General features: G+C 45.1%; 1 protein-coding gene across 2 annotated transcripts in view; it reads right to left on the bottom strand.

Moving 5' to 3' along the window:
- Positions 1-26,620, bottom strand: part of FRMD4B (FERM domain containing 4B) — a 130,429-nt gene that overhangs the window by 78,335 nt on the left and 25,474 nt on the right. Inside the window, exon 1 of one of the 2 annotated variants that reach the window (XM_065642485.1) lies at positions 4,570-4,832. The exons of the other annotated variant lie outside the window; for it this stretch is intronic. Within the exon in view, the coding sequence (XP_065498557.1) occupies positions 4,570-4,731 (162 nt within the window). The 5' untranslated portion in view covers positions 4,732-4,832. Of the gene's footprint in view, positions 1-4,569; positions 4,833-26,620 lie in introns of those variants that run through there. 2 annotated transcript variants of the gene reach the window in all.

Here is a 26,620-nt window from a genome sequence, read left to right as displayed (position 1 = left end):
TCTAAAAAACCCAGATGAATTCAATTTACACTTTTACACCAGAGATTTTTAGCCAAATTACCAGTGTAACTGAATAGCTTAATCACAAAGATGCTCCCATACCTGGTTTTATGTCCAGCAGATATTAATCACGTGTCATTCTGCAGGGAGTTTGGGGACAGTTTGCCTGGTATCTTTTTTCCCCTTTGGCGTGAGCAGGCTGACTGACATGCACTTTAACCCTGACACTAAAGCATTCACTTGACCATTTTTTAATATACAAAAAGTTAGTTGCATTATCAAAGACTTTGATGCAGTTTTTTTTTTTAGTGCTTAAGACATAGGGGCTAATGAGGAATAACTGATGTGGGATGTCTAGGTGAAATTTTGTGTTCATATCTCATGGGATGACAGGCACTAAAGTATGGTGGTGTTGACATCCCAATGAAAGTCAGGCCAGTGGTAACGCAAGTAACTGAACACAGAATGAGTGTTGATCTTGAAAGTTTTTGGCTTTGCCACTGCTTATTAACCACATTTATATATTAAAAACTCCACTTTGTTTTACTGCTCTATAATTAGATTTAAGACAGGTGGCCTATAAAACCAGCATGGGAGAGCCCTGCCAAAAACTTTATTTTGGAAGAAGTATCAGGACACCCAGAAGTGCCACACTCTTCCACTGTGGATTTTGGGGGACTCTGGGAAGACCCCACTAGAGCTCAGTTGGCAGTCCAGAGCACTACGCGCCAGTTTTCCACAACAAAATACAGCCCTCGTGCCTTTCCCTCACAGGAAATGGGTACCCTTGCATGAAGGCACCAATGCCAAATCCTCACCTAGCTTTTTTCCAGGCCCTAATAGCATTAGCTTGTATTGACTTGCTGCAGTTAAAAAGAAGATCTGTGCCAGCTCTTCCATCAGCTGTCTCTGGTTTTTCTAGGACAGGCTTTCAGAAGCTTTCTGCCACAGACAAGATCATGATCCTCGGCATACTAACCCAAGCACTCAGAGAGAGGATAAATTCATATACCGTACAACCCTCCTCCCCTCACATGGGTTCAGAGGTTATTTCAGAGTGAAACGGGAGACCCCGTGAGCACTTTGGCTCACAAACTCCTCCAGATGAATAGGCCTGGACAAATAGGAAATCTCTTCTCCTTTGGCAGTAGAGGCGGATGATGGCAAGCACCCTGGAGCAGAGACCAGCTTGGGAAAGTGCCTGAGCTTGGCTTGCTGGGCTGGGGCTGAAGTCCCTACATTGATGACTAAATGAAACAACAGTCTGTAAGACCTCAGAAGATGTTTCCTATACACATATGCTAGAAACACAAAGGCTAAAGAGGAGGTGACTGATAAAGGCTGGTTTGTTCTAGTTGCATGTTTTGGGGGTTTCTTGGTACGTAAAAGGTACTAAGACAGGTAAAGGCTTTATGCTGGCAGAGTGGATTTCAGCCTCCCCTGGCCAGACGGCTCTGCCTATGTGACAACATCTGCACCTACTGACTTAGAAGATGTAGCTGAGAACCCTGTGTAGAAGCATGAGGGTGTTAGTGTCATCTTTGTGCTGGAACTCAAACAACAGCAAGACAGACAAACAAAAAAACAACACACAAACCAACCAACCAACACTAAACCACAACCAATCTCAAAAGTTGCCAGCCCAGGGAGAAATCCTACTGGCTTTCCTTTCACCACAATAATGTACTGATGATTAAAAACTGAAAATAGCCACCCAAAAATAGCCACTGACACAATGAAGTGGCATGAACTGCAAATATGGATCAAAGCAAGCTGAAGCCTCCAGGGCTCAAGTGCTCATCACCTCACCTCTCCCTGTATGTCCCTTGCACGTAGCTCAGTGACAAAGTTCTGACTTGTCTCCTGATTTGTTACACCATGCACAGCCCAGGGAGTCCGCACGGGGGGCAAAAGTGTAAGGTTAGTCAAATAAGCCTTTATATACAACCTGTGGTATTTTTCACTCCTGAAATATTAATATGAAGAAGTTACAGAAATATGAACATTCTTGATGAAGCCAAGGTGGGAAAGGGCTTGGTTAAACACCTGTCCTGGTGCCAATATTAATAAGAACACAAGGCAAAAACATGCTTTCTTCTGGCTGCACTAACTACAGGACTTATTCTAGCAAGAACTCCAACAGCATCCCTACTAGGTAGGAGAGTGGTGTTATATCCATTTTATAGGCAAAAAAAAAAGGCACAGAGAAGGAAAACAATTTTGTTCAAGATAATGCAAGTTCTATGGTAATGATGCAACATAACATCTCACATCCAAGATTAGAACTTAGTCTTATAGACACTGCAACATCAACCTTCACATATAAATAATCCCATGGAGAGCTCTGCACTGTGCATTTTGCTCCTGTATTGCTCCACCAAGCCCCAGGTGAACAAGCATAACAGCATGGCTCAGAGTATTATACATCTCTGTATGCAGGGGTCATCCAACTACCCTCTCTAGATGTTCCCATAGTCTGAAGTGTTTGAAAAAAAAAATATGGAAGAGTCATATTTGATTCAACCTCTTACAGGGCTCCAACATCCAAACAGACCAGTGATGTTTAATCCTGTGTGCTCAGCCCTGCATCCACCAGACTCAGCTGGGACACTGTCAGTGGTTTCAGCAGCAGAGAGCCCAGACCTCTGCACAAAATGCAACACTTTACACAACTCAAGGGAGAGCTGCAGGGCATTCGTTAAACCACCTCTCTTTAAAACACTCCAAATTACCACTAGGAAATTCCTGATGTTAAAATGTGAGAATTGCCTTGTTCCTGCCTGGTTCCATCTCCCAGGGATGACCCTCAGAACTGTGAGCCTGGAACAACAGGTCACTGCACATCCCCGGCAGTCTGGCTGTGCTCTCCTCATGGCTGGGACAAGCTGTGGGCAGAGGGGAGTTGGAAAGGGGCACACTCTGTCCCCTCTCTGGTTCAAGGACCACCTGGAAGGTTGAGAGAAGGACCAGTCTTCTCTTTTTACTCATTTTCACAACCCCAGTTTAGGACACAGGCAAAAGTCAGTGATACTTTTAATAAAGGTGACAGATTAATCCACCAACAGCCACTAGGACACAGTAAGTTTGGGCAGAGGTACAGTCACACTTGGTTTAAAACAAACAAACAAACTCTTTTCACTTTGAGCCAACCATTAGAGAACTGCAGCTGAACAGGCTGAATACAGCTGTTGTCAGAGCTGGTCCTTACTGAGCCATTATTCTAGCCCTGGAGGAATAGGATTTGATTCCATGGGGACACAGCAAGGAGCAAAGGCAGTCTGAGCTCCACACCCTTTATATGAGCGGACTGCAAAAATAATATCCACACAGTACAGGGGTAGCTGGACTTTCTTTATAGAGAAAGAAGGGAACCAAAGCGGCATACCACATTTCTTCAGATCAGTAAAGGTGGGCAAATGGAGAGTAACGATGCCTGTACCTCCACATTCCCTCGCTATACATGACCCATATTCCTCAAGTGACACATGTCACGTATCACGAAGTGTTTACACCCATCATCTGTGCAAGAAACATTCAAGCACTTGGTAGCACTATTGCCATAAAACCGTTCTCCCACTCCTAGGCATACTTCAAAGCTAAATAGCAACAGATCTTTTTGGGATTAAATAGGCACACATGTCCTTTTAGCATGACTTTCCCATGGAAGTCACATCCTGATGGGTCTGGAAAGCTGTTTGTTATGAGCTGTGTTATTCTCTGTATTGCAACACACCAAGGAGAGGGGAGAAGCAGCTTTGAAATACAATAGCATAATCTAGCTAACACATTCACTGACATTGTAACCAGGCACAAATCACAAGTTTACACGTGAGACAAAAATACAGAGACACAAAAATAGATAACTGCCAGCAAAAACAGACTCCGAAAAGAGTGACACCACCCTAACTGCAGCTGGACACCACAGTTACTGCAAGTAAGGTGCTATATTTTTTGCCTGCGGAAAGAACCACCTCCCAATACTTGTTTCCGGACTCATTGCAGTCCCCCCCAAATAACAAATCCTTTGCAATGCAAAGTACATCACATTACAATCTATTCAGTGACAAAAACAGCAGAAAAAAGCTACAGCTGGTCTCTCCCACAGCAGCATAGTGCTCTGGGTGCCCGATGGCAGCACAGGCTGAGAGCTGAGCTCTGTCTGCCAGATACCAAGCACAAGGACAGTGACAGCAGCGAAATGGGCTCTGAGGGGCTGTGATACAGGGCAGTCATCTGCCAAAACACTTTTAGATAAACTGGCTAATAAAACACATTTAACATAGGAAATACCTCTCCCGAACCCCAAATTCAAGGCAGATACACAGCACTGGCTGTTTGAAGGCAATATTGGACACAGGTCAGATTCTGATTATAAACCTGCCAAATATCTTTGCAGCATGGCTGAGTGGTGGCTCTGGCTTGATGTTCCTCACCTGGGGTGTACGCACTTAGGAATCAGCCAGGTGAGTGAGCATGTGTCCATCAGGTGGTACAATGCCCTTTTTTTAAAAAAAAAAAAAAAAAAAACACACCACCAAAACCTTGAGTGGTAACTGGGGGGTTTTTTACCTGGTAGACATCCCGGAGGCCACACCACGCTCGCAGGGCTTGCCGGCATGCCCGCAGCCGGGCAGCGTACCACCTCCTCAGCGCCGCCACCGTCACCGTCCAGACAAAGCGGCTCCCGCTGAAGAGCAGATCCTCCACCCCGCACATGAACACCGAAGCCATGAGCTGCTCCAGCGGCAAAACAAACTCCCCGTCACCGCCGGCTGCTGCTGGCTCTCGCTCTCCCGTTCAAACGCCTGGCGTTACGCAGCCTGGCTTTATACGGCAGGCGGAGGCCAGGGGTGTTGCACAGAGCCAGGGTCAAGCCTTAAAACAAACTCCTCTTTCACGGCGCTTCCTGGGCAGATTCCCAGGCGTGCCCGGTGCCTGAAGCAGAGCCAGCGGCTGCACTAGCTCAGCCCCACCAGCAGCTCACACAGCAACCTTGTCCTTCTTAGCAGCTTATAGAAATCTCTGTTAAGCTCCAGTAGCTACCACTATGTTTTCTAATTAAATTTTAACCCGTTTGCCATGTGCCCTGACAAACACTCCATTTATACGCTGCAGGAAAAGAAGGAAACCACTTGCGAGCAATAATCGCCAACGCTCTTCAGTAAACTGGGCAGACACTTTGCACAGCTCCTGCCTAATGCCCGGTGCTATCTGTCTCCAACACCTCCTTATCTGCTGTGCAGGGAACAAAGCTGTCATCGTTTTCTCCTGGCTGAACTCTTGCTCAAATCATATACTAGAAATCTTATTTTAAAAAAGCACCTCTGGGAGCCAGCAATTGGAAGTTAAAAAAAAAAAGAAAAAAAATCAGAACAGCTCCTGTAGAAATAGGTGGACTAACTTCTCTTCCAGCTTGGATCATGGCAGATGCCCACAGCACAGAGCCAAATCCCTGCTCCACATCTCCTGCAGACTGCTGCATCTACCAGTTAAATGCTGAACACCTGCTAAAGAGATGATTTTGCTCCACTCTTAAACATAACTCCATTAATGCAGTACTTGCTGCGTGAGAAACAAAGCTGCCTGTGCTAGCCGAGTTCTTCACAAACAGCCCACAGCAAATAAACACTGAAATAATAGCCCACAAGAGATTCCAGCCTTGCCTCAATAGTCAGTACAAAATTAAGCAGCACCTTGCCCTTCTAGGGATTAAACTGTTAATACCAGCAAGCTGCACCTTTCATTTGTGAGCTCTTTCCTATTAAAAGCTAATGGAGAATCAGGAGTCAAAGGGCAATTAAATCTTTCTAAGGCCCCTCAGAGGATTTGACATTTCCTAAGCTTTTTTGGGACAGAAGCTACAGGGGGCCCCACATGCCACCATCTACACTTTGCTGAAGAAACTACTCAAAGAGCAGCTGGTTTGTTTTGTTTTGGTTTTTTTGTTTGTTTGTTTTTAAGCCAAAAAGACCAACCTCTCTGTAAAAGTAATCTCTTGTGCAATGAAGTAAATGAGCAGGAGGCAGGAACAGTTTGCACAAAGGCTGCACGGGAGAGGTAAATCCCATGGTGTTGCTGGTATTGCTTCTGCAAAGGCACCGACCGCAAACAGCCTCTACTCCAGAGTCACTGCAGCCCTGTCCCAAATGCTGTCCATGGGAAGACGACAACCTGCAGGCTCATAGCACTGTGCAAATATTCACTAAGATTATTTTATTCCCTATTAATCAGCCTCCTTCCCATTGCAATTCTATGCTCATGCATTCAACTCCTGTGTCATATTTGGGGTGATGTAATTCTGTAGACAGATGACTGCACATTTTAGACAGGCTTTGGAACTGTATCTTTCCAAGGATCACACTTTTTCCTTTTATACATACAAAAGCAAGGGTGGATCTGCTATCAATTGGCTGTGCAGATGCCAGGAAGTTTAAATATCTCCAAGTCTTGCTTTCACAGGAGGAAAACAACAACAACTATATTTGAAACATTATTAGAAGCTGCTAAAGTGAGCTGGTGCAGAGAGATATACAGCTTGTTATAACAAGAGGCAAGTAAAGACTCAGGCTTTGCATTGAAATCCAGCATCCATATATCCACCCTGTGAGTTTTGTCACCCCTTTGAATGCTGTCTTAGAGCCTGTAGCCACAAGAAAGTCTTCCATCTCCTCCTCCAATGTTGCTCATCATCACTGTTCTGTGTTTAGAGAACTTTAATGTCAGCATGAATGTACAAAAGGGAAAAACTTTCCATCTTTCACTGGAGTGGCAGTGGCAAATATCTAGAGTTATTCCAATGACCTAAGCCCATACCAGTGCCAGGCTTGGCAGCGGGTAATTGCCATTCCTTCAGATAATGCTGCTTCAGAGAGGAACAGCCAGGAAAATCTCCAATGGCATCTGTGCATTATGGTCAAGTCATACTCAAATTTAAATACTGAAAGATAAAAAAAGAAAATCCAATTTTCCAAGTTCCATTTCTAAAAGAAAAGCAGCTCTGTAGTTAAAGAAACAGTACAGGGAACAGCCCTGTCCTGCACCAGGAAAATCCAACCAACCTACTATGAAAAGTTCAAATGCTTCCGCTCTGTGCCTGCTGTCCTCAGTGCCTTTTTGTTTCCCTATTACCTTATGAGAGTGAAAAATTAAGGATGAGGATTTCCTCTCTTAACGTTGCACAAGGGATTTTTAAGCTGGTCCATGATCCACAGTACCTTTAAGTTGAACTTCCACATTTGGCAGAGTTACTCTTCATGCTTTGCAAGTTACTGTGTGCCTGAGCAATGGCCTCAGGTGGCTCCATCTCAGCAAGCAGAGCCCATAGGTGTTCAGGTCCTCCCTCAGCTCTCCCAACTGCTTTACTCATCAATATTTTCACTGCTTTGTGCAGGCTTCATACTCTTATAGTAAAGTTATAGCTCCACATGTAGGCTAGAGCAAGGCAAGAACCTATTCCCCACTCTTACTTATGGTACAAGGAGTTCAAGTCCAGTCTCATGAATAGGAGCTTCACACACATCTTGTCATTCGTTCTGCAGACAAGGTAGGTAATAAAAGAAATAAGCAGCAAGTGCCACCTGGACTTCACCTTCCCAGTTGACCCAAGAACATGAGGCAGTGGTCACACCATGGTGCACTGTCCCTTCAACCTGGGGAACAGCATTGAACACCCACAAAACTAAAAAGAGTAAAGAAAGGTTATGATGCAAAGAGCAGCTAAAAGCAATTTAGAATAATTTTGGTGTTTTATTAATAATACGCAGCTAGTGAATTACCCATTCAAATTGATCTTAGTTTTTATTGACTTCCACTTTTAGAACCTGATTGCAAGTGGGTTAATTTGAAATGCCTAAATAACATCCAGGGCTCCTTAGAGTAAGAACAGAGATGACAGAAAATTCAGCAAGGGAAAGCCAGTAGGATACTCAGATGGTTTACCATGGCTGTAGAATATCCAGATCTCTATTGTACGAGGAAGAAAGGAAGATAGATACCTTAGGAGATGTCTTTGTAGATGTATGTTCCACTTTCAGGCAAAATGAGAGACAGCTGTTGCAAATCTATTTGATGTACAGTCATATGAACAACAGGGAATTCATTTCTGGTAAGAAATAAAGCTACAGAACAGGAATCTAAGGGGAACATCACTTAAAAAGAAGACAGAAAACTTGATGTGTGGCAGAATCATGCTTTTCCTTACATTATTGATCATAGTTCCAGAATAATGAGTATTAAAAGAGAACAAAGGTTTGCTACCAACGTAATAGGAAAAGATGATCCCAAGTGGATTCTCAGGCTTCCTTGCATGTTATCTTCTGTGCCAAAATGAATGGAACAAGGCTTAGCCAAATTGCTGCTTTTCTTTTCAAAGCAGCTTGTATGAAGTTCAGATGAATAGGGAATTCATCTACCTGTGAGACCACAGGACAAGAGCATCAATCTTTCCTTATATCTACAAAGCGGTATTGCTTCTAGATACGACTTTTGATTAGACATATAGGAAAAAGGACACCCACACACAAAGTCCCTAGTTGCAAGCAATGAAATCAAAGCTCTGATCACTTTTCGTCTCAACCTTCAACAGTAAAAAGTGAGGTATTGTGCAGATGCACAAAATGCCTAATTATATCAGCTAGCAGATGTCTGCCCTAGCTGGTGCTTTAAAACACACTTTAATCCCTAATTTGTCCTCCTATATTGACTACACACAATTGCAACCAACATCCACGGTATTCTATAGAGAGTAAATAGTAAAGTTCAGTGAAGATAAAAAAACCCACACACCAAGATGGTCCACAGAAGGTTATGAGAAGTGGTTCTGTTTCATGGCACACACCATTATTTTAAAATCTGCTGTTACCTTAACCCCCAGGGTTCAAAACCTCAAGCCCTGATACCCTCAAGGATCAAGCATCACTGAGGTCCATGCTAGGACCCGAAGGGTTGTGGTACCACTTGTCCACTGAATTCCCACAGGAAACCAGTTAGTCCCACCTTGTGCTGCTACACCCAGACATTCCTCCTTTTCTGCACACATCTGTGTGCGGATTTTCCAAATTTTCCCATTTTGCTCCATTTACAAGCTAACAATGCATGATTACACAACTTTTAGAAATACGTTTTCAAAAATGCCCAAAGGTGCTGATTTATAGGAGTTTTCATGAGCATGAACAACAGGATTACTTCAGAATTAGAACTTTCCCAGACAATGCTGAAGCTGCATATCCCTATCATCTTTATTTAAAATTCCTGTCATGAAACAAGCATGTCAAGCTGTGAGCATTAATACAATTAACCCTGAATAAAGATGAAGTGACTTTTCGAAAATAGTTCTTGCAACACTCTGGCCCTTAATTACCAATTTAATAAAGATAAAGTGAAATATAGTCATCAGTCACCCTCTCCTTGATGTTTTAACCTCTCAGTACATAAGATCCTTAAAAAGCAGCACCACTACATAGGTTAAGTCTGTAATCCAACCTGCCCTGATCAAGAGCTTTTGAAGTAACATTCAACTTCTGGTAAAAGGCGTTTGCAAACCAATTCTGTTTTTCAATAATCTCAAAGAACCAACAAACAAAAACCCTCACACACACCCAAAATATCCCTAACTAACCTACTTTAATCCTTTATATTGGCATGAATTTTGAGGACCTCTCTTAAATAAGTCTACGGTTTCAGAAACATTTGTCTACCATTCATGTTACCAAACTTTAGTTTAGAAAGCAAATAGAATCTGCATTAAAGGTCCATACCACTCTTCTTTAAGGCTAATAACAGCATCCGATGCAGGTATTTGGACATACACCTTACCCCACCCCAGGTGCTGCACCAGGAATTTTGATTCACAGCTTTTGCCCACCAACCTGCCACAAAGTCAAGCGGCTGATACAGCTGAAAAAATCACAACTACAGCCCAAACAATCCACAGCTGCAGAGGGAGGCTTCGGTACCCAGGGCTCTCCTCTCTGGATGAGGCACAATGTCTAATAAGCTCCTTTAACAGCAGCTTTACCTACTTCTAAATGAGGTGCTGCCTTTTTTCTCTTCTCTCAGAGAGCTTCAGCTATACACATTTTGCTCTACACTAGTGATATAAACATAATACTGCGACAAACACATTTTTGAAGATGCCACTGTGCCAGAAACATGAATTTCCTGTAGTCTGTATCCCATAGTAAGCTAATTAGCACTTCACATCAGAAGTGAAGTGCCACTGCCTTTTAACTTTGTAAATGATTAAACAGTTTTCAGTCTGATTCTTCGAACAGCAAACTTTCATACCTGCTACACCTAGACCTGCAAAATCAGGTCAGGATCAAAACAAGTAGCATATGCTCCAGTTTCACAAGTCATCTCTCACTACCATGCTATTGCCATCAGAATGTGTCACCCAGTTTTTATAACAGAAAACTAGCTCCTCTAGTACCTTATGGCCAGTGTAGCAGGGCAACAATTTGGCAAAGCTCCACTGACCTCAGTGAAAGTGCATGGACCTCGTGTCCAAGAAGTCTACGTGCAATTTGGCAGCAGCGAGCACAACTTCTAATGCACATTGCTATTTAACATTTACTATATACAAATTATATTTAAATTTATACACACTTATTTCTCAGTCAGTAGAAGGGTATAGCACCACGAAGGCAGTTGGCACAGAGAAGATACATAATAAGTGGAAGCACCAAGCCAGACTTCTGGGGAAAGAAGGATGAAAATACATGAGAAAAAACTTGATCCCCAGCTGAAAGAGGATTTGTTTCTATCACACACAGGAAGCCTGTGAATGCTTTCAGACAGACTGATCTTTATGCCCTTTCTTGGCAGGGCAGGTGACAGCAAGTTGAGCAGGCTGGGAAGAAGCAGGAAGGTTGACATCTATGCAGTCACCAGCGGCACTGTCTGCAGCTCTCCAGGCATGGAGACCTGCCCCAGGGACCCAGTACAGCAGGTCAGGATGTCTGTGGGGTCAACACAACACTGCCTTTCTCAGTCCAGGATGGGGCAGGAGCCTGGAGAGTCATCCTCCTCTTCTCTGTGTGGTGGGAAGGGCTTCCTTCTCAGGGAAAGTTTAATTAGGAGGGGAAAGTCACCACTGGTAACATGTGAAATCATCCTGCACTTGGTGCTACTCCCAAGTCACATCTGGAGGAAACAGGAGAGCAAAAGAGCACAGGGTGGAAACCTGAGGCATCCTTAGAGCTGCAGAGAAGTGACACAACCACCACCGCCGCCTTCCCCGATGAGGGCTTCGCCCAGAGCCACAGGGTGACCAGGCAGTGGTGGTGCTGCTGAAGGAAATGATTCTTCCTGCACCAGCCCAGGCCCCTACAAGAGGGAGACACCCCCCAACCTCCATATTTGCCAGGGGGACCTGTGGGAAGTGATGGGACAGAGGAGAGGCCATGACTGCCTTTGGAAATTGTGGCAGGAGGAGCTATTTCTCTCCAAGCTGCTGATTTTGCCTTTCTAATATCCAACCCTGTAGCCTCCTGCTCACACACAGACTGTGCTTGTGGCTCCTCTCCCAATAACCAGGCCACAGAGATGGTGCCTAAGCCTGAAGAGACAAGGAGCCTCTACGGAAGAGGTGTTGAGACCCTGTGGAACAAAAGGACAGGCAACTGTCACATGCCACAAAAAAAGTTACAGGAAGGGACAAACCCACATTTTCCCTCTATGACTGCAGTCTCAGTGGTCTCACACCTCTACCTCCCCTGAATAGGCAGGGGAGCAACAAAGTGCACAAATTACTTTTAGCATCCTAGTTTTGGTGGAAAAATCATAATAGTTTTGGTGTGCTGACACACCATTCTGACTAAATTTCTACCTCATGTGCCCAAATATTCAGGTGGGTCAGCACAGTCCCCTTCATCTCCCTCCTAGACCTGATAGAGCAGATTCCCAACAGCTGAAAGCAACACCACACACCTCTCTGGGGTTTGCATTTTAGTAATCAATGTCACTCTTCCCCCATCCATCACCTCATTGAAGCCTTGAAATGCTTCAGGGTCTTATCAGAGGAGCAGCAGGTTCAAAGCCTGCTCCTCAGAACCAGTGGCTGGTGAAACACTTTGTTCCTCCAACCAAGGGGCTGGAGTTCCAGGCAGGGTAACATGTCCAGCCCCACCAGTTTGTCCTGTGCTTCCCACAGCTCCAGCAGCAGCAGGAGAGTTTCTTCCACAGCTTTGCCAACCAGTCGCTGGGACAAGCACTGCACTCCCTGACAGGTACCAAACCTGCTCAGCTTCCCTCAGGCACCAGCATCACCCTACTGCTGTTGCAGCTGAATATAGGGCAGCAACTCCTATGTTTTGAGTTGTCAAGGAGTATTAAACAGAGCCTAAGTAGTCAGGTAATTACTTTTGGATGAAGTATTTCATGGTAGATATAAATATGTGAGAAGCATGAAAACCCAGGGCTACCCCAGCTTTACGATTATTTTATAGCCTAGTTAATCCATGACAAATGAGGTGGAATTACTACATAACCTAAATACTGGGCAGAGATCTACAGCGCTGTAAGACAAAGCATAAATGAGATAGTAAAGTTTCAGCATTTTGCATGATATTTATGGCCACGAAGACAAAAATAACAACCCCAAACCTATCTCTCTCCTGACAAGAATCTTTTAAAGAGTGAGAATAAATGATGTCTGACTACTAGAATTATATCCTCAGTGCATTCATTCTCTCAGGATGAGTAACCGAGGGATGCTGTAGCCTTCAGAAAAACCATGACTCAGAGCAATACTCTGCCCTTGATTAGACTTTATGGGTCATACCTAGCCCAGGAAAGGTATACACCCAGCAAAGGGCTTGTCCTTCCCTGCATACATGCTCAAATGACAGAGTTCAGATAACTACATCCTATTAAACATGAACAAAGAGACCATCTTGGATGCCTTTGTGCTTCTTCTCCCTACCTGCAGTTTCAGACCATGGTACTTTCAATCTATATACTAAGTTGCCAGCACTCTCAGTGCTATAGGATGACATTTTCTAAGAATGCAGGTATGCTGCGCTATGCTCCTTGAGCTGGGAAGCAAAAAAACCATCACTTCACAATGTATCATTTCTTGTTACAGCAATTAGTGCCTCATTTTACTAACAAAGTACCCGTACAGTGCACATTTGTCAGCTCTGAGCAAATAAACGGGGAATAACCATCTAGAATTTGAAAGGAGGCAAAATGGTATGTTTTGTTGTTAGAGCAGATGAGCTCTGGCATTAGTGTCTTTCTTGAAGGTGAGTCTCAGTGCTGGGTGTTTGACCATGGAAGGTCACATAGTTCATGGCGTTTCCCCACATTGCTCATACAGAGCACTAAACATCTCTACAAATAAGACTAAAGTAAGCTTTCCAAAGCACAAGAGCTTCTGGCCCTTCAGAAAGTCAGTGTGTACCCAGCATCACAGAGTCAAGGGGTGCAAGGAGCAACTGAACCAAGGAAGAAGGAGAAAGAACAGCCATTAAAAGGGTGGTTTTATCCTCAAAAGGCCTCCAAAACAAACAAACAGCATGGCATGGGCTTGATCCAAAGCCCATTCAAATCCATGGAAAGCCTCCAGCTGCCCTCAATAGGCTCGCAGCAAGGCCGGCATGCCACAAGAGCTCCACGTGCTGCCCCACCAACACACCAACCCCCAGCAGCGATTCTTCACCACTGCATCCCGCAGCTCCTCCTGCCATTGCTCAGTTCTTCTCTCCTTGGCCTGAGCAGGCATTTTGCAATCATTAGCTACTAAAGCCATCCAAAATCGCTATTTCAAAATCTGTATCTTAACATTTTTTCCTACCCAGTCCTGGGAATACAGGAACATGAATGGGTCATGAGTCAATCACGCATACAGCTGGGTCCCACAAGATCTGTCTCCACACCAGAAGCCTAAACCATAACTGCTCTGTACTTCATGAGTTTTCTTCTGGAGCCACTACAGAGATCAGTCCTCCCCCAGCTGCCACTCTTATACTTGACCTTGGAGAAGAAATCCGCACTGGTATTACAGCAGTTCAAAGTTCCCCTCACCGAGAAGGATGGGCCAATTTACAACAACATGTATTTTGCATGTTCAAGCTGAGCAGAGGCCCTCCAAAAGCAAGGAGACGCAGTCCAATTTTCCCTCCCTTTTTAAAGAAAAGCACAAAGAGAAAGGTCTGATGTCAGCAATGGCTGTATCAGATGCTCCCGGGGTGGGAATGGTGACATCAGAAACACAAACAATGAGAAAGGAAGCAGGGAGGGGACAGAGGGGACAGCAGGATGGCTGTGGCCCCAGCTGCTGAGTCAGCCTGGTCAGGTCAGCAGGACATCACCCCTGCAGAAAGCAGGGTGCAGGTGTAGGACACAGAGCCTTGTCCCTGCCAGGGGAGATTTCCCCATGTCTCCCACTAGACACTGGGGTTCTTATTCAGCCTGGCTCCCCACTTGCCAGCACATCTGCCACCACAGCTGCAGCCAGATCCAGCTGTGCAACCCCTTATGAGGTTATAGGCAGAGGGTGGGGACACTAGTGCAGATGAGTGGGTCACCCCAGCCCACTACTGATAGCAGCAGAATCACTTGTTTTGTAGCTTACTGGGGAGAACAGAGGAGAGGTGATGGTAGAAAGGGAGAGTCTACTTTACCAAAGGGCTCTTGATAGCAGAGACTGTTAAAAACTTATCTTCAGCTTGGAAAAAAAAAAAAAAAAAGCAGCTTTTAAATATATTTCGGATCCAGTGTTTTGTTCTGTTTAACCTTTTTAAACTTCTCTCTAGTCACCTTGGCAGTGCAGGGAAGCCGAGCAGGCGTGCTGGGAACAGGGGTTCATCCCAGCCAGGCTCCCCGCAGTTTCCTCATCTCTCTTCTGGCTGTCCTGCAACAACATACATTTCCCAATGGGGATCAATTGGAGACCATTTGTGTGCTTAAAAAAGTTATTCCTGCCATAACAGACACAAATGAGAATTCAGCATTTGTTAACAATTATCCAAGGCAATAACTTAAGTCTCCCCTCTGTACTTCAAATGGAAACACCACAGTAACTGAGTAGTACCTGTTGGCAGAGAAATATTTAAATGGATGGATAGGAGTGGCTGAAATGGCTTCTTGAAAGAAAAAATTCTCATTTCTTTCCTTTTTCCCCACCCTCTCCCCTTTGGGACAAAGAGCAGGCTTGCAAACTACCCTTGCCATTACGAGAGCTGTGATTCAATCAGCATTTCACAGTCCTAATTAACAAGTATTTGTTTTCATGGGCATGATTCCTCATTTGCCAAGGCTGAAAAATTATAATGCATTTTTCCCCATGCTTCTTGGTGAGGACATGAGAGCTTAGCCAGTGAAAGAAGGCCATTTGGCGCAGCAAGAGGATGCTTGGAAACAGAGCTGGGGTGCTTATATTAGGCTCTTTCTGTAGTGAGAGGATCAAATTGACATTAAAAAAAAAAATAGCTGTTATTTGCATTTAGGTTAATGGCCAAAACTATAGCAGAAAAAGCCCTTTGCCTGCCTGTTTCAGCAGGTTGTGCCATCCTGCCTGTCTGCTTCTGGAGGCTGTTTCCCAGGAGCTCTGCTCCCATCCTGCACATGTGCTTGGGAGAGAAGATCATAGGGGACATCAAGCCCAGAGAAACCAGAGCGCCCAGCCCTCCAGTACTACAGGACAAAAAAGGACTTCCAGCTATTGCTGACTCTGCCCCGCTACACCCCATTTCATTACCTCCTGTCCGATATACCTGTTCCTCAAGTTTTGAAAAAACCACACAAGGAACAGAGGGGCCAAACTTCCTTCTCCTTACATTCACCTGCCCCTCTTACAGTATGGGAACACTGCGTACTGTGGGATATTGGGTGGCTCACCAGGTCCTGTCCCATCTTCAGCATCCACCAAAGCTGAGGTTGCTCTATACCTCTTGCCCACTGAATCCTAAACATGTTTTTCATCCCTCAAGGAGGCAAACAAGCATATTTGGGCCGCAGTAGAAAAAAGTATTGAAGGAATTGTCAGGAGACAGGTAGTATCTTTAGGGTGGAAAAAACTCCAGGACGAGGGTCTTTGGGAAGTAAAGCAAGCACAGCTGTAGGCTGAAAGGGACTCCAATGTACCATAGACTGCCTGTAGAGAAAATAACATCTCTCATTAGGGGCACAGATACAGGGGACCATCCCTCCCCTACATACCCGTCCTTCCCACCCCTCCCCATACACTAACTGGCCTTGACAGGACATGAGGGCATCTGCCCTATCCTCAGAGGCAGCAAGCTCCTCAGCACACAACTCATTCCTAGGATTCACACAGAAATGACAAGGGGAAAATAAATTCAGTCATTCAAAACCAAGTTTAGTGGATGCTATATTTCTAAATCCTCTGGGAGGAAAAAGAAAAAAGTTACGTATAATATCCTTTACCCTTTTCTCCTGCTGATTTGTTAAATCAACAACTCCCACAAGAACACAGCCACCACTGGAATACAATTCATGTTTCTGTATTACTAAATTATGCATTGGTCTTACAGCATGTAAAATTGTAGCACAGCACCATCTGTTTCTCAATATGCTTGCTGCCAGCTACCATAGCAGGGATTTACTCGCCTATCCCTTTCGAGGTACGGCTGAGCTGATGGGCAGAATGTCTGTCAAAGAGATTCATCCCCTGCCCACTGTTCATTGGGGATATACCCTACTGAAAAGTGGGGACAGAGCAGTTATATTCTGACATACAGGACAGGCTCACAGTGCCAGCTCTCGTGAATAGCCTCTGATTATGTTATGCATCCTTAAAATACTGTGAGAGAAAGCACATTTTCCAGCTGTTTGTGCCTTATGCCAGAGCATATTTATACCAGCAATTCCATTTTTAAATATTCCAAGGGTTGCTGCAAGTTTTTCCATTATGATAGACAAAGGGTAAGGAGAATAGCAGACAACATTTCTACATCTTTATGCTTGAAATCTGAGGGACTCGTACACAAGTACACATGAAAGTCTCAGCTGTTAATCAGGAAGCTTTCAACTTATTGCATCTATCTGTTCAAGCAGACCTTAACTAGTAGCCAAAGCACCAGGGAGCTCATTATAGAGCAGATCCTGAAAGCAATCATTCCCATGGGTGGTGCGGTGGGTGCCCAGGCCCAGTGATGTGGGCACGGGGTACAGAGCCCTACAAGGGCTCAGCTGCCCCATCCTGTGGCTCCTTCAGCTGGGTATTGAGTTATTGCTAAAAGTCAGATGTGGCAGGCAATGGAAGAAACCCCACACACCTGATTCAGCCAAATTCTTGCTCTTCTGCCTGCAGAGCAGCTGCTGAGACACTGTGCTCAGCAAGGACCAAGTCCAACACCGCCTGGAGCAGTGCTGGCTCCTGCTGTGGTAGCAAATGCTTTCAGCCTGTGAAGATTTCAGTACACACTCCAGCACCCATCCAAGGCCAGGCAGCATCCCCACATGGTTAAGTCTTAGTCCCCTCAGCATCCATGGCAGACATTGCGTTCAAGTGAATGCTTGACCCACCAGCCAGCCCAGCATCAGGAATGGGTCTGCTACTGGCAACACTCACACAAAGCAAGCTTAGGAGAAGCTTTTGAACACCTTTCAAGCTCAGTCACTTCTGACCTGAGCTCCCAGGAGCACGTCCACAGGAACATACCCCCCAACTCAAAAGGTGGTAACAGTCTCACAGGCTCAAGCAACTCAAGTTTCTCTCACCTGAGACTCAGGAGACAGGAATCTTCCGGAGGTGAAAGCTGCTTGCACACCTCACCCTCTGCCACACGCCATAAAAACCTTTCCTTAGCTCTGTATCCAGGTGCTCCACTCAGTCTCCCAACCTCAGCTCAGGTCTTCTGCAAAGCCTCCGTGGGGCTGCCACCAGTCGGAGGCTGCTGGCCACACACCGCAGCACGGAGCCGGTGGCTGCCAGCAGGGGAATTCCTGCAGGGCTGGGAGAAGAGGCCAAGCACCTCCCAGGGTGCCTGGGACAAGAGAGCGCCTGTCAGGAGACAAAAGCAATGAGCAAACTGGTTCAGCCTGTTGCTGCCTCTGCTGAAGGCCAGCTCAGCACAGGAGGTGTTTAAGTCATGTGTTCTCTCCTGCCCCAGCTTGGAAGGAAAAATTTAAAAAAAAGGAAAGAAAGTCACTTCACAGGATTTAAGACTTTCACCTAACCATTTTCAAAGGGGATATTTGATGACTAAAAAGAGAACAAAACAAGAGTTGGAACTTCTATGCCAAAGTTGCAACAAAATAAGCTCTTCCTTCTCCCAGATTTTGTTTTGCATATATGCACCTCCTCTTTCACAGCCCTTGTTTTACTGTTCAGAATCAGGAATAGGGAGACTTGTTTCCCCCTCTCTCCCCCCCAGCCTCAGCTGTCACACAGGCTATAAGAAATCCGGACAACCAGCACCACTTCAAATGACCAGCCCCCAAATCCTCCCTTCCCATGAAAGCAAACAAGATGGTCTGTGAATGTTTCAGGAAAGTTTCATCTGACCTTGAAATACAACCTGTGATACCTTTCTTATGCCTTAAATATCTCAGCTCTCACGGGTGTAGGTTTCAGTAGCTCTTGAGTTGCATACGGGATGCACCATATAAATGCACCAAAGCACACAACAACCGGCTGCCGCAGCTGATCCCAGGCTGAGCTGGTCCGGCTGCATTCGGTGCCAGCCCGTCCGCAGCTGCAGGACTTCCCCTCCACTGTCAGAAACACTCAGGCTTCAGCTCTTCAGGTCAGGTTAGGTCAAATCAAGGAGCTCAGACCTCAAATCACTTTTCCTTATTTCCTCCAATAAAATGACTTCGTAGGGAGAAATTGAGGTATTAGGCGTGTCATTCTTCACTGTTGCAGCCCTGTTAGTGTCTGTGCTTTGCTGCATTTCAGCTACCACTGCCTTCTAGTAGAGAACTGTTACTATTCGGTGAGAGATTCATCCACTTTACTGTACATCCCAGGAGGTTGTGTGTAAAATTAGCATTCCCCACAGTAGCCACTGGTTCCCCTACAGCATCTGGGGTTCTCAGCTTGGAGAATGCAATACTCAAACTTGAAACATCTTGAAACATCCCCATGTAGGTGCACCTCTGGCATGCTATTGAACCACTTCGCTTCCATTAGTTTATACCTGTAGTTGTGGTGCAGCCTTTGCTTAATCCTTACTTCCCATTACCACATATGGATTTAATCCCTTCCATCATTTCACTCTTCTTTTTCTCAAGTCCCTTTGCACAGAGAATATCTATTTTCCCTTACAAAGAACTCTCATGCATCCTAACCTTACATTTTCCCAAATTTTTTACCCACAGTCACACAGAACAACCTCCTTGTCCAAGCTTAATAGAGAAGATGAAACCACGTATGTTTTGCCAAGAGACTGGTGCACAGATTGAACTGTAGGATGGCTCCTTGATAAGGTTTCTGGTGCTCGCTTTTCTAGCAATTATGAGTGCTGTGTGCCCTGGTTCATTCCAGATGCAAACCCAACCGTGCTTAACATCTTTTAAATTCATCTCTGCATAGTCCCTCCCTCCATTAGATTAATGAATGAAGTGTTTCCAAGGAACAGAAGTATACACATTACTTAATTACAAGAGTCAGGCTGAAGCAGATCCTTTAAACACACACATCCTGACTAAGCGCTTCTAACTCCTACCCAATCCTACCCCCGGGTATCCCCTACAAGCAGCTCCCCAAAGCAGCAGCACTTTGCTGCTGCAGGACCAGTCTTTCAACAGCCCAGGGCAACGGTGCCTGTTTCAAGCCAGCTTTTGTATGGGGAATCCATCCAATTCACCTCCTGGGTGATTTTTGCTACAATTCCCCTCCTGCATTGACACACCTGCACTGCAGAGAGGGCAGCTCTAGCACTGGAACCATCCAACACTGCTGAGATCTTCTGCTCTCTCTGGCTTTTCTCCTTGGCAGGCTGCAGCACACATTGCTCACAGTTTTGGGGACCCTCACACATAAAACTCAAGCCTGGAGAACCTGCCCAACACACTGCCTGGGCAGCCCCCCAGAGATTTCAGTGTTGCCAACCACGTTTAATAATGTACTTTGAATCCTAGTGATCATAGTGATGATGGGAGCTGTCAGACAGGACTTGCACCAATTTAAACACCACTCCCCCCCGCCCCTTATTGATCACAATATAGAAACAGCCAGAGAAATACAGGATTAAATAGCCCACCCTGAATCATCTCCCCGCTATGGAAACAAAGCAAAGCCTTTCCCAGCACAGGAACGGCACAGCGGGATGTCTCTGCCTGTCTCCCAGGACAGCACGGCTGGGGTGGGACAGGACACAGCCTCAGCGAGGGCTCTCACCACCGGACACAGCAGCCTGCACATGGGGCACACAGTGCCCCAGCTCATTGAGCCACTCCTGCAGCTGCTAAAAGCCACTCTACAATTTTATTATACAGATAGAAATGTGGTGCAGAAGTTTGCCATTCACTTCACCCAGCAGTTCCTCCACAGGATCAGTCCTCAGCAGCACAGCTGTTCAAACAAAAAAGCATGGAGCAGCAGCAGAAACATCTCCACTGACAGTGGAAATACAGAGGTTTGATACCACATCACAACATCTGCCTTCCTGCAGTTGTGATACTCTCCAGATGTGCAAAATTTAAGCCCTCCCTCTGCTTAACACCCACTAATTGGTCAGCAATCAAACTCCTACCAGGAAGAACGGTGCATCATCATGTTGAAATTAAAAGGCTTACACTGATCACGAATTTTAGGAGACTATGGATGGAAAACTGTAATCTTTGCTCCTGCAGTGATTTATTGTGGGCAGCATCTCACTAGAGGGCAGCCAGCACATGGCTCAGGCTCCACCACCCCAAACCTCTGCAAGCAGAGAACTTCACACTGCACAGCCTTGGAGAGCTCCAATATAAACATATAAACAGCACAATAAAATATGCCCAAGTGATGGTGCAATGAGGAATTAAAAAAAATTAACCCTATACAATAGATGGGGTGGCTCAGACAGGCTTGGGCTCTCTAACAGAGACACACACCTTGCTGCCAGTGCCCTGATTGTTCAAATCAGGTCACCAGCTCCAATAATTCAATCCTACTTTTGATGGCTTTCCCTATATAAGCATCAATACTTAGTGAACAATGTAGGGTTTTCACCAAAACTTCTAAATTTATTCTCCAGACAGAGGCAGGGTACACAAAGAGGGGAGGAAAAAAAAAGGCAAAAAAGAGGCTATATTTTTGTTTTCTTACTACTACCAGGCAAATATAAATCAGTGAACCAACAGCATCAACCACCACAAAAAACGTCCCTTATCCCCAGGAAAGTCCTACTCTTGCACAGGAATATCCACAACTTCACATACTAAGCTCCTTCATGCCAGTCAGAAACAGCAAGATATAACCCCATTAGTGGGAGATTTGCTCTGTATTTTAGGTATTCATTTTCTTGGTAAATTCTTTCCAGGGTGTAATTGCCTTTGTATGGCAATGAACTATTATCCTATTAGGAAATACCACAGGAATAAGGATTTAACAGATAGTGTAACTTCTCACCAGGCTTTAATAACCTCCAGTGGGACTGATTTGCTTATATCAATAGTTAATCAGATCAAATATTCCCAATGGACCCTTTTCTGATAGCACATTATTTATGTGAAGGACCAGCAACCTGACCCAAAGCTTACTGGAACCTTTCTGTGCCAAATCAGTCCCTCCAATGCCAACAGAGGGTTCTGCAGAGGCTTGAACCCAGCACAGCTCCATGGATGACCCCAGCTCATCTTAGCAGCTGCTACCCTCCCATCAGTTCTGCTCCCTGTTTTAACTGACCAAATTGTTTTATTACAGCCCAAAGTCTCCACAAACTGACATCTAATAGAAGAAAATTGATCTCTGACTAGAAAGGAACATAATTTAAAATATATCACAAAAAAGAGGATTGAGTCTTAGGAGAAGAATGATTTTCCTCCTTATTTTATAAGCTACTCTCAGCTCTTCAAGGTCACCACGGTTCTAACTCCACACATAGACCTAATGTAGATCACAAATGTCTCCTTGCATTTAAGGGGCAAACCACACCGCATCCAAGAAATTCCCTGTGAGAAATCAGTCTTGTCCACAGCCACTACGTAATTGACCTTTTCCTGCTTTGTGTATTTTATGTTGGCAGGCTAGAATTTGTTTCATATACATTTTTCTAGTCTGTCCCTTAATTCACCTGAAATCACAGTAAGATGACAGGACAGAGGTCACTCTTTACTGTCACTACAAAGTGAGCCCAGAGCAATCACACTGTGTGAAAGAGTTTGCAGGGCAGCACATGAAATCATTGCTGGAGACACCTGTAGCAACTTAGACCCTTGGAGATAATGAGAAGTTAGCCCTTTCCCAGGATTGCCTACTATTATTTTACCATTCCTTGAACAGATATTTTCACTCATATTGATGCTTATGTATAGATTAGAAATGAGAAAGCAAGCCAGTTTGCATTAAAGACCATCCTACCACTCTATAAGCAATACTCACAAGCCAAAACCTCAGATTTTTTATTTGATTCTCTAACTCTAGTAATTTAGCAGCACTTATTGATTTTAAAAGAATGGACAAAGCTAAGTAAGCAGGATGCAGTGGCAGCCAGAAGTAATTGCTGAACAATAGAAAGGACTAAGAAAATACAAAATCACTTAATCACTGAAAGATCAGAGAAAGAGTTGTATTCCCCTGCTTGAATGGCAAACTTCCCAGCAGTATAGAGATATCACTTAAAACCAAAATGTCTTCCATTGGAAGCCTAGGCAAGTCTGGATAGAAAAGGAAAATTGGCCTGTATTGTCCAGAGGCTCAAATATTATTTCAATTCGTTTTAAGAAGAGAATTTTTTATAAATGAGGGAGGAGGGGTGTGCAATTTGTTTGTTTTACTAGAAACATTACATGGCAGTTCCCCTGGTGCTTTCATGCCCAGTACAGAACCGTGGACGCTGCCAGGGCTGACACAGGGACTGCAGTGCCTGGACCCACTGGGGAGCCAAGTCCATCCCAGCATCACCCCCTCCACTGCTCTCTCGGGGGAATCCCACCAGCAAGAGGCTGCAATACAACAGTAGAGGGTTGAGGCAACGTCTCAGGGAAATCTTAAGCTTCATATGTTCTGCATGGGCTTTCTGGAAACCTCCCAGCTCCCCAAAAATGATCTGCTGCACGCGGCGAGGCAAAACCTCCCCAGTCCTGGGATCAATGGGGACAACACAACCTTCTCCCTGTTGTAATACAGCAAAACCTGCCCATCCTCTCCTTGGAATAGTACTGAATTCTACTATCTAAAAACCAGAAGAAAAAAGAAAGTGTATTGGGAAAGGATTAGTGTTAGAAATTAATTAACACATAATGCCTAAACAAATGAGTTTCATCCCAGTTTTATTCACTCCATCCCAGAGGGAGAACATCCCTCTTATCAGAGCAGCAGAGAAAGTGAAGACAAGTCTAATAAAAAGACAAGCTGGGCTTCCGAGAGTTGTTATTTTTAACTAATTCTCCCTTTTTGTTCCACATTATTTTAATTAAAGGGCTGAGACTGTAGTAAGAGCCCAGTCATACACCAGCATTAATCTGCAGCACCCTGCAAGGCAACAAGAGTCTTGGCTCAAGTTGCTGAGCACAATTTCTAAAGAGGCTGTTTTGATACACAGCACAATTTGAAGTCTTTGCCACATCACCTCAGAAGAGGAAAAGCCCGGCAGAGCCATGACTGTTGTATAAGCTCTATAGAACTATGTTATCCATATGATGTTTTCAAACCAGGTACAGAACAAACGTGCACCAGTGGTGAGGCTAACAAGATACCTCTTGCTTGCTTTTAACATAACACATCCAGAGTTAGGGGTGGAAAAGAAGTACTGAAGTTACATCTGCTCAGGATGAGCATCCTGCGTCAGCTGGGGAGAAAAGGGGGATCTACAGCACAGTGACAAGAGCTCCCACATGCACATACTCGCTTGACATCCTTAGCAGATCCCACATCCCACATCCCAGCTGCTCCCAGTTCATCCCAGGGTAGGAGACTTCAGCTGGTCTCACCCCGAGCTGCGCAAGACAGAGCCCAGAGGGACATGCTGGGACCCCGGTACAAGGACAAGGTTTCACAAGAGACAGGAAATCTCAGCAGTCAGTGGCCTGGGGTTGTCATCCCCAGGACAGGTGATGGTACCATTTCTGAGAAGGGATCACATCACATCACATGGAGAAAAACAAATGTCTTCCATGCACCGAGAGTGAGTGTTAGAAGAAATCCCTCCTTGAGGCAGCGTCCCCATGACAAACCTCACATGGGAAGGGCACGCAAGGGCAGTCACTGTGCTCAGCCTGCTCAGAGCTCTTCTCCTTATGTCTCATCATGAGGGGAGGAAACAAGGGGCCTGAAGTTGCAGTCTCTATCAGTTGTCACCCACCAGCCAGGAAGGGGCCAAAAGCTCTCACTAACACCAGCAGTGAACAAGTTACATAAAGCAACCCCTGTCCTAAAAACTAAGGGAAGGGTGTGCCCCAGCCTTGCATGCTGCAAACAGCTGCTCGGCAGGCGGAGCTCAGGGTCCTGCAGCCACACATTTTCAAATGCTTATCTCCTCCCAGCACAGGAAGATTTAATGTAGAGAGCCAGAACAGCTGCCCTGGGAAACCTCCTGCCCAGAGATGCAGCCTTGTATTTATGAGCTGTTACTTTCCAAGCTGGGAAGTTATCTGGGTTAGTGCGGGGACAGACCTGGGCTGAGCAACAGCAGCAGAGCTCAAGGCTGCAGCAGCTCTCCCAGCACCCTGGGTCAGTGGCATCCAGCCCCTGACAAAGAAAGAAAACTGGACTTGAGTGATTTGGGGTAATTTCAAGTGATTTTTCTCAGTTACCACTGTCTTCTCATTGCCCCCACTTTCATGTATTTTTCTATCAACAAGCCCCCTTCTAAACAAAGCATTGCCCTGCTCTGTGTTAGTTTTAAAAAGCTGACCATGAAACCTAGATTCGTACTTAAAGATTTAACAACAAGCTGCTCCCGAAAGCCACGTTGCACCTCAGAGAAAGCAGGGGCCTGCTGCAGGACTGGGGATGGTGTGAATATGGCAGTAGGGTCCTTCCCTGACACACATCTACATGTACCCCCATGGATGAGCTAGTTTACAGTAACAGGGTACCAGGGACCCGAACTCACAGTTTCTGGGGCAAAAAGAAGGAAAAGATTTTGACACAGGAGGGCAGAGGTTCAGCTGCAGGAACAGAGATGTTCTCCTCTCCAAAAAAGATTGCAATAGTTTCTCTCCTCCATCTCTGCATCAGCCAAATTAATCCCTGATGCAATCCCAGGGGTTTCTGGTGCTTATACATTTTCTGACAAGCAGGGCTGCCCAGTCTTCAGCCCTTGACAGGCTGCAGGACCCTTCACAGCACGCTGAGAGATTGCTCTGCCAGAGCCCTGGTGCAAGTGGCAGCAGGACCTTGCTGGAAGAACAAGAACACACCACACAGCACCCTATGCCTTAGCTAAGGAGTCCTCAGCTGGAGACTTCTGTCTTTAATTCGGATTCTGATAAATCATCATGTTCTTGGGCAATAATCGCTAATCCGGTAAGACTAGACCTTGATGACAACAGCAGTGAGTCATCCCCCTTGCGTACAGTCCCCAATTCCTTTCACTCCCCTCTTCCCGGATTTGATTCAAACCAGCCCCTTCTGTTTTCAAGGCCTCTTATCTGCTCACTTTAGCCCTTTTCTAGCTTTTTTTTTTTTTTAAAGGGGGAGAAGTGGGGGGCAGGAAGGCCACATACCAGCTTGGGCTATGGGTTTAAGCAGCAGCGGGGAGCTCCAAGCAAACATGGTTTCTGTAATCACTGGTCTGACCAATACCTGGAACCTGAATCTGAGCTGCTCTTTGCAAGAGTGTCCTACAGAGCTGCGATTTAATTCAGACTGAAAAAGCGCTTATTCCCCCTACCACCTGCTGATGTTTTAGGACAAGCCATACACAAAAATAAAAATGGACACATTATAAAATGCAAGATGCATCTAAAGTGCAACATTTTCATTTAAGATGAAACAAAATTTCAGCTGTGGGCTCAGTTCACTTTCTGGAACATGTATAAAAAGTTTAGCACTTTTTGCAAAAAAGGGGCAAAAGAACAGGGTCGTGGAGAAATACACTCACAATTTAAACTGAAGGGGAAGGTGGGAAGAGCAAGCAGCCCCCTCCAGCAGCATATTACTTAACCATCTCACTTGCAAATGCAGAAAATCCTGTTAAACAGGCTCAAAGTTAGTCTCTCCTAGTGCAGTTCACTGAAACTACAGGAATTTGCCCTCAAAACTTCCCTTCTAGTACCAATGTCTACACTTTGAGATCATAAAAAATATTTAATAGATAAAATTAACACTTTCAAAAGCTCACTTTGATTAAGTTGCCCACAGGGAATCACAATTATAGCATGAAAGATAAATTTTTGTCTGGCATAATGCACAAAGGAGAAACACATTATAAAGTTATCATTTGGGCTTCTTTCCATTTGCCCTCTGAGATTCATATCTCAAAGATCTCAGCTACTTTGAGAGCTACAAGCCTACCAAAGGAAGAGCAGCTATTGCAATATCAAGACTCCAGGAGTTTGCAAT

This window comes from Caloenas nicobarica, chromosome 11 (genome assembly GCF_036013445.1).
Source record: "Caloenas nicobarica isolate bCalNic1 chromosome 11, bCalNic1.hap1, whole genome shotgun sequence".
Classification (NCBI taxonomy): Eukaryota; Metazoa; Chordata; class Aves; order Columbiformes; family Columbidae; genus Caloenas; species Caloenas nicobarica.
The sequence above is the reverse complement of the archived record's forward strand: the minus strand, read 5'-3'. Positions and strand labels throughout refer to the sequence as shown.